The sequence below is a fragment of the Camelina sativa genome, chromosome 8, assembly GCF_030686135.1.
Source record: "Camelina sativa cultivar CO46 ecotype springtype chromosome 8, ASM3068613v1".
Lineage (NCBI taxonomy): Eukaryota > Viridiplantae > Streptophyta > Magnoliopsida > Brassicales > Brassicaceae > Camelina > Camelina sativa.
The window spans coordinates 12,990,067-12,999,121 of NC_141887.1; the positions used below are offsets into that span (position 1 = coordinate 12,990,067).

A 9,055-nucleotide genomic window follows, 5' to 3' on the forward strand; every position below is an offset into this window, starting at 1 on the left:
TCATCAACATTTCATAAAGCCAACATGATCCGATGTATTCTTCCATGTAAAGCCAACAAACTCTGTCCTACCATCGTCAGAATCACATGCAATCAAAAATCCATCATCTAAAACTGAAAAAAGAGAAAAACAAAAACAAAAAATTTGAAAACCGATAAGAGACGAAGACTTACCAGTGAATCTAGTCTTGAGTTAGGTGATGAGAAGGCTGGTAAAGACGAATCTAGTGATAAACACATGCCATGGATCGATGTTGAGTGAGAAATTATGTCGCATGGGAAGAGAAGAAGAAGATAATGAAGAGATGGTGAAGAACAAGTTTAAGAAGGAATAAAGAAAAGAGAAGGAGTCGAAGAAGAAAAGGAGAGAGAAGAGGACTTCTCCTTTCGCAGTAAAGAAAAAAAAAACTAGAAATGAAAGTAGATATAAGATTTTTGTCTTTTTATATGATTCTTCCTTAACCAAGAAACCCGATCGGTTAGTGTCTGCCGAACCGAACCGAACCAAATCGTGAACCGAACTCCAATTAAAGTTCTGCCGATCGGTTTATATCTAATAACTGGACATCCGAAACCGAATAAACTTGGTTATTTCGGTTCGGTTCTTTCGGGTTGAACCGTTTGCCCAGGCCTAGAAAAGACGGTGCTAAGAGGGAACAAAACGTAGAAGTCTCGTTGAGTGTTCCCGGGAACGGAGATGTAAAAGTCGATGTTTATTTCTGAGGTATAAATTACTCTTTCAAACAAAAAATACACTCTTTGTCAAACTAATGATATAGCGTGCTGATAATATGTTTACAGCGTGCTGATAATATGTTATAAACAGAGATTTAGGGAAACAGTTCTCTCTGTTATTCATCTGTTGCATAGGATACAATATATATATATATATATATATATATATATTTATATATATGATACAATATTAGGTTTTAGGGTTTATAATAATGGACAGATAATGGACATCCACATAATACAATATATCTATAACATCAACAACATATATTTAGTTTTACCAACCCACCGATGTGGAACTGTAACACCCGTGAACCAAAGAGAGATTTTGGGGTGGGTGTCGAGCAACACCAACAATTTTCCAAGTTCAACGGTTAAGTTTTAATCCTAGGGGCTTGAGTATATAAGTGGTATCTCGACGCCAAGTGAAGGGGGGAGGGGAGACATCTCCTGTCCTAAAAGGGGAGAAAAGAGTTCTGGGTTCTTTATTTGAAGGGAGGAGAATTGGAATGGTTTGACAATGGATGGAAAAAGTAAGGAGGGCTTGGTGTGAGGGAGAAGAGCAGATTAAGCAGTGGGCTTGAGGGAAGCATCTTCTTCGTCGTGCATCAAGGATGCTAGGGGAAGAGACCTTGTGCTTGGGGCATAACAGGAGGAGAAGGGAGTTTCATCTTCTTCATGTGTGAGGGAAAGGATGGGAGCTTGGTGGTGGATTGGGATAGACAAGGAGCTTCGAGATGGCTATTTCGAAGCAAAGTTTGGAGGATGAAATGGAGTCCGATTTGGCTGAAATTTACTGGGGAGCTTCGTGGTGCTATAGGCTTCGTATCCAACGGTGGGATTGTGAAATTAACGGTTGGTTTGTATTTTAGTCAAGTGTTTGTACTGTGCTGGTACAGAAATTTTTATGGTAAGGTTGGCGTGTCAGGCGACACCAGCATGTTGTTGTGTGTTTGGGTCCTAGGAGGACATCTGGAGTTAGGTTTGGATGAGGGGAGACCGATGGAAGTGATGTCGTGGACGTTGGTGTCAACCGACACTAGGAGAGTGTCGATCGACACCATGTGTGTTGGTTTGCGAGTGGTGCGATGGGTGATGTTCGACACTAGCTGGAGGTTCTGTCCGACACTAGAGGAGTGGATAGTGAATTAGAGTGTTTGTGGGGAAGCGTTGTCCGTGGCTGGACGAAATCAAATATTCTAGCCCACATCTCTTGTTACTCGATTGCTAGGGATGATTGGTTGTGCGACTCAGTAACTAGATAAGGTAGGGTTTGGTGTGTTTGTGGGAGTGTTTATAAGGAGCAATTTCTACGCCGATTGTCTCGCCGAAACTGTGTGGTTCCGGTGAGATCGTTTCCTGTGGATCTTGTGTGGGGATATGAAATACGGGTGCAAACGTTTCAGTTTGATATCAGAGCGTAAACGGTTCTAGGACAAGCTTGGTATTGGAAATAGACTTGTCTAGGAAAATAACTCAGGATTTATATAAATGGAAAGTTTCCATAAATAGAAAGTTTCTAAAAATGGAAATGTTTATGGGAGTTAGAGTTTTGCTATTTTTTGAAAGTGTATGGAAACTATCTTGAGGTGTGGGGATGTTTCTGGTGTGACCTGGTGGTGGTCATGGTGGTATTCAGGAAGGAGTAAATGGTGGTTAGTATGACATTGCGCTGTTTTACGCGGACCATGGGTGGTAATTCTTGTCGGGGAGTGAAACGACCCGACCATTTTTTTTTTAAATAAATAAATAATAAATAATAATAATAATAATAATAATAATAATAATAAATAAACTACAACTAGTGGTCCCATACCCAATAGCCTCCTAACCACAACCACACCAAACAGCGGAACCATTAAACCAATAATAAATATCCAATACCAAAGTATAACAATTTAACCAATAATCCAAACAACATGAATCATAGAACCACCAACCTAAACCACATTCTAACGACTCAACTCTAGCAACCTAGCAAGCCTGACAACATCCAATTGAGTCCCTAGAACATCCTCCTCTTCATTGCATTGATTCCACGATCACACTTTGCCTTTACCTGCACCACAAACACAAATTGCAATGCATGAGTATTTTATAAACACTCAGTAAGGCAATCCTCCCATCTACTGGGCTACACACACAAGCAATAGAGACATCTCTAACCATCAACCAACAATCAACAAACAACAATAACAAACCAGGACTCTGCATCGACCGACACCAAACATGCATTGACCGACACCAGTTGGGGTTGCGTCGACCGACACATGATATGCATCGACCGATGCAAGGTTCACTTGCATCGACCGACGCATGCTCGACATAGCACAAAAACCCTAAGGTTTTACGCGCCGTCCTCGCACTTGCATTGACCGACGCACAAAGTGCATTGACCGATGCACATGCCGAGCATCGTTTTTCCCCCGAAGCTTCTCGCCGGATCTTCGTTCCTACAACCACAAACCTCGATCCCAAGCCACAAGAAAGCTTCCCAACGTCCCAAATAACATACTAACAAGCCTAACAACACATAACAAGCAGATCAGAGAAATCTCCAGCTTAGATAAGCCATGGTCATGCACTTACCTTTGCCAAGACGATTATGACTCTAAAACGCAAGATCTACACTCCTAGCAAGCTCCTACTATGTCCTAAGCTTCAGTTCTCACCATGAAACACCAAAAACTTCCAAGAATCTCCCAAAAACGCTTAAGAACGGTTAAGAACTCTTTTCTCTCTTGTTTTCTCACAAAAACGGCCAAATCTGTCGAATGAAACAAAACTCGAGTTTAAGGGTTTTTCCCTAACCCAAAACGCAGCGTTTAACTTAAACTCGTCCGCACATAACCGGCCTTGCATCGACCGATGCAATCCCTAAACCGGGGTTTTGGTTCGCGAATGTTACAGGGAGTGCTTAGACACGCCGAGACTTGTTTGTTCTAGGGACGGTGGGTTCTGAGCAAATTATAAGGTGATGGTGGTTCTCTTGAGGGAATGGTGGTTCCCCTGTATACCGATAGCTTGAGGGGTGGTGGGCCCTGAGAGTGACACAGGAGATGGTGGTTCTCCTGGGAGATGGTGATTCTCCAGAAGGGGATGGTGGTTCCCATGGTACCGAGATCTCGAGGGTGACGACGAAAGAGTGAGATGGTATGGCTTGAGAACAGTGGTTTGAGAGTGAGATCGATATAAATCAAAGGTTTTGGCCTGAGAGTGGTGAGTTGGGATTAAATAATGTCTAGGACGTGTAATTAAGCATTATGACTAAATGTGGATGTCGGGGTTGATGGTGGTTCTATACCGGGTTTAGTGTTGACCAGGGGGTCAGGACTTTGTTACCGGTGGGGTCAGGAGGGTGTTTACCAGTGGGGTCAGAAGGGTGTTGACCGGTGGTGTCAGGATGGGTTGACCAGTGGGGTCAGGGTGGTTTAGGCCAGTGGTATCCTGGCTGCTGTAGACCGGATGGTTATATAGTGAAAACCGTTGCGATAGTGGTTGGAGGAATTTTGCGGATGAGTGGCGGTGTGTCCAGATTCAAGGACGAATCTTTTGTTAGAGGGGGAGAATTGTAACACTCATGAACCAAAAAGAGATTTTGGGGGTGGGTGTCAAACAACACCAGAGGGGTGTCGGTCGACACCAAAAATTTCCCGAGTTCAGCAGTTAAGTTTTAATCATCGATTTGATGCGGTTTGGTTTAAGAAATCCTAGGGACTCAGGTATATAAGTGGTATCTCGACGCCAAGATGAAGGGGGCAATCTCCTGTCCTAAAAGGGGAGAAGAGAGTTGTGAGTTCTATCTTTGAAGAGAGGAGAAAGAGGATGGTTTGACAATGGATGGAAAAAGGAAGGAAGTCTTGGTGTGAGGGAGAAGAGGAGATCAAGCAGTGGGCTTGAGGGGATCATCTTCTTCGTCGTGCATCAGGGATGCTAGGGGAAGACACCTTATGCTTGGGGCATAAGAGGAGGAGAAGGGAGGTCCATCTTATTGTGTGAAGGGAAGGATGGGAGTTTGGTGGTGGATTGGGATAAACAAGGATGCTCTCTCATGGCTGTTATTCAGGTAAGTCGTGTGATTTAATGTTTAATTGATTAAGGAATTGATGGTTGTGAAGGATTATGGTTTTGCGACGAGAGAAGCTTGAAGGGAGGCTCAAATCGTTATTTCTGGGTTGGTGTCATTCGACACAACTGGGGTGTCGGTCGACACCAACACCTGCAGATGGGCTGCATGGACTAGTTCAAGATGAATATTTTAAAGCAAAGTTTGGAGGATAAAACGGAGTCCGATTTGGCCCAAATTTAGTGGGGATCTTCGTGGTGCTATAGGCTTCGTATCCAACGGTGGGATTGTGAAATTAACAGTTGGTTTATATTTTAGTCAAGTGTTTGTATTGTGCTGGTATAGACAGTTTTGTGGTAAGGTTGGGGTGTCGGGCGACACCAAGGTGGTGTCTGTTGACACTAGAATGTTGTTGTGTTTTTGGGTTCTAGGAGGACAGCTGGAGGTAGGTTTGGATGAGGGGAGATATATGGAATTGATGTTGTGGACGTTGGTGTCAACCGACACTAGGAGAGTGTCGATCAACACCATGTGTGTTGGTTTGCAAGTGGTGCGATGGGTGACGTTCGACACTAGGTGGAGGTGCCGTTCGACACTAGAGGAGTGGATAGTGAATTGGGGTTTGGTGTGTTTGTGGGAGTTTTTATCAGGAGCGATTTCTACGCCAGTTGTCTCGCCGAAATTGTGGGGTTCCAGTGAGATCGTTTTCTGTGGATCCTGTGTGGGGACAGGGAATCTGGTTGCGGTTGTTTTAATTTGGTATCAGAGCGTAAACGGTTCTAGGACAGGCTCTGTAATTGAAATAGACTTGCATAGAAAAATAACTCAGGATTTCTATAAATGGAAAGTTTCCATAAATAGAATGTTTCTAAAAATGGAAAGGTTTATGGGAGTTAAAGTTTTGCTATGTTTTGAAAGTGTATGGAAACTATCTTGAGGTGTGGGTAATTTTCCGGTGTGACCTGTTAGTGGTCATGGTGGTATTTGGGAAGGAGTGTATGGTGGTTAGTATGACATTGCGATGTTTTACGCGAACCATGGGTGGTAATTCTTGTCGAGAAGTGCTTTGAGACGTCGAGACTTGTTTGCTCTATGGACGGTCTGTTCTGAGAAACTTATAAGGAGATGGTGGTTCTCTTGAGGGGATGGTGGTTCCCCTGTATACCGATAGCTTGAGGGGTGGTGGGCCCTGAGAGTGGTAGAAGAGATGGTGGTTCTCATGGGAGATGGTGATTCTCTAGAGGGGATGGTGGTTCCCCTGGTACTAAGATCTCGAGGGTGACAAACCAAGAGTGAGAAGGTATTGCTCGAGGACGATGGTCTAAGAGTGAGATCAGTATAACTTAAAGGTTTTGACCTGAGAGTGGATGAGTTGGGATCAAATAATGTCTAGGATGTGTGTTTAAGCATAATGACTAAATGTGGATGTCGGGGTTGATAGTGGTTCAATCCCGGGTTTAGTTTTGACCAGTGGGGTTAGGAATTTGTCGACCGGTGGGGTCAGGATTGGTTGACCAGTGGGGTTAGGTTGGTTTGGACCAGTGGTATCCTGGCTGCAGTAGACCGGATGGTTAGATGGTGCAAACCGTTGCGACAGTGGTTGGAGGAGTTTTGCGGATGAGTGGCTGTGTGTCCAGATTCGAGGACGAATCTTTTGTTAGAGTGGGAGAATTGTAACACCCGTGAACCAAAAAAGGATTTTGGGGGTGGATGTCGAGGGACACCAGAGGAGTGTCGATCGACACCAAAATTTTTCCGAGTTTAGCGGTTAAGTTTTAATCGTTGGTTTGATGTGGTGTGGTTTAAGAAATCCTAGGGGCTCGAGTATATAAGTGGTATCTCGACGCCAAGTGAAGGGGGGGGCATCTCCTGTCCTAAAAGGGGAGAAGAGAGTTGTGGGTTCTCTTTTTGAAGAGAGGACAAAGGGGATTATTTGAAAATGGATGGAAAAAGGAAGAAAGTTTTGGTGTGAGGGAGAAGAGGAGATCAAGCAGTGGGTTTGAGAGGAGCATCTTCTTCGTCGTGCATTAGGGATGCTAGGAGAAGAGACCTTGTACTTGGGGCGTAACAGGAGGAGAGGGGAGTTCTATCTTCTTCATGTGTGAGGGGAAGGATGGGAGCTTGTTAGTGGATATGGATAGACAAGGAGGCTCTCTCATGGTGTTATCCAGGTAAGTCGTGTAGTTTAATGTTTACTTGATTAGGGATTAGATGGTAGTGAAGAATTAGGGTTTTGCAGCGAGAAGCTTGAAGGGAGGCTCGGATTGTAATTTCTGGGTTGGTGTCGTTCGACACCATTGGGGTGTCGGTCGACACCAACACCTGCAGATGGGCTGCATGGACTGGTTCGAGATGGCTACTTCGAAGCAAAGTTTGGAGGATGAAACGGAGTCCAATTTTGGCTGAAATTTGGTGGGGAGATTCATGGTGCTATATGCTTCGTATCCAATGGTGAGATTGTGAAATTTACGGTTGGTTTGTGTTTTATTCAAGTGTTTGTATTGTGCCGGTATAGAGAGTTTTGTGGTAAGGTTGGAATGTCGGGCGACACCAGCATGCTGTTGTGTGTTTGGGTCCCATGAGAGGACTGTTGGAGTTAGGTTTGGATGATGGGAGATCGATGGAAGTGATGTCGTGGGCGTTGGTGTCAACCGACACTAGGAGAGTGTCAATCAACACCATGTGTGTTGTTTGCAAGTGGTGCGATGGGTGACGTTCGACACTAGGTGGAGGTGCCATTCGACACTGGAGGAGTGGATAGTGAATTGGAGTGTTTGTGGGGAAGTGTTGTCCGTGGCTGGACCGAATTAATTATTCCAGCCCACCTCTCTTGTTAATCGGTCGCTACGGATGGTTGGTTGTGCGACTCAGTAACTAGATGAGGTGGAGTATGGTGTGTTTGTGAGAGTTTTTATAAGGAGCGGCGAGATCGTTTCTTCTGGATCCTATGTGGGGGACCCGAAGGACTATGCAACCACACATGCCATCTGGGTTCATGATATAGCTGACTACCTCACTCAGGACAGTGAGGATCAGGAAGGGGAGGATATGGATCACAGTCGGATCTATGAGCGACAACACTACTTATCCGAGTATCACCCCTATCAGCGATCAATTCACCCCGATCGAGCTGACGATCGAGTGTCAACTCAGGAATTACTGACTGACGCATTACTCGATGCGAAACCTGAAGCCTTACCCGATGATCTTGATCGGATAGACCATCGAGCAGACATTCAGATGATAGATCGATCACAACCTCCTGCAACCGAGGAAGCGGAATTGGAGGAAAGATTCAGAGCAACACTTCACATTTAATTAGAAGCACTTGCAGAGCGTATATCTAACCGGAAAGCCCCTGTTCCTAAGTTCTTGCCGCCACATGCTCTTAGAGAGAAAATTATCAAAGAGACAGCTCAGTGGGAGATAACATCAAAGGAAGCCGTTAGGGAAATTGGGAATGCAATCATAATGAGTTAAGTTTGTTTAGATGTAGAGATGAAGATCCAAGAGAAACTGGAGGACCCTGGCTCTTTCACTCTTCCAATGTCTCTAGGTCTTCGAATTTTCAGCAATTGCTTGTGTGATTTAGGAGCTTCATTTAGCATCATGCCACTTTCAGTTGCCAACAAGATGAATTTTAGCAATTTTAAACCAAGTAGCCTGCACTTAGTCCTAGCTGATAGGACTATTAGGCACCCACATGGTGTCCTGGAAAAATTGCCTCTCAGGGTTGGAAGAGTAGAAATCCCCACCGATTTCGTAATCCTAGACATGGATGAGGAACCAGAAGATCCACTGATCCTCGGAAGGCCATTTCTGACAACAGTTGGTGCGGTAATCGATGTGAAGAATGGACAAATAAATATTGAACATGGAGAGCACTTTAAGATTTAATTTAACATCAAAAGCGGAATAAGAAGGCCAACTATCAATGGTCAGGTCTTCTCCATTCAAGTGCTGCAAAGGATGATCCAACATTGCCAAGAACCTCAAACTGCCTTTGCTGTAGAACCAGGAGAGAAATAAAAAAATTCATTGAACAAGTCTGTTGCATTAGAGAGGATTTTCAAACCTCTCTATCCCAATTACAATGATTGAAAAACATCGAAAGTTAAGCTTAGTGACTGTAAACAAGCTCACTTGGGAGGAAGTCCCAAATGTGTGTAATAAATATTTTGGAGAACCCGAGGTGGGACCCGATGGCGTACATGACACGCTAGATCGAGTTTATGCTCGAGTGGAGAGTGAAGTC

The 9,055-nt window shown here is 44.3% G+C and overlaps 1 protein-coding gene across 1 annotated transcript; it reads left to right on the forward strand.

The window, feature by feature from the left end:
• Positions 1 to 8,298: 8,298 nt before the first annotated feature.
• LOC147940038 (uncharacterized) lies at positions 8,299 to 8,697 on the forward strand. The gene has a single exon (XM_087461117.1). The coding sequence runs from the start codon at positions 8,299 to 8,301 to the stop codon at positions 8,695 to 8,697; it is 399 nt and encodes a 132-aa protein (XP_087317243.1).
• Positions 8,698 to 9,055: the final 358 nt, after the last annotated feature.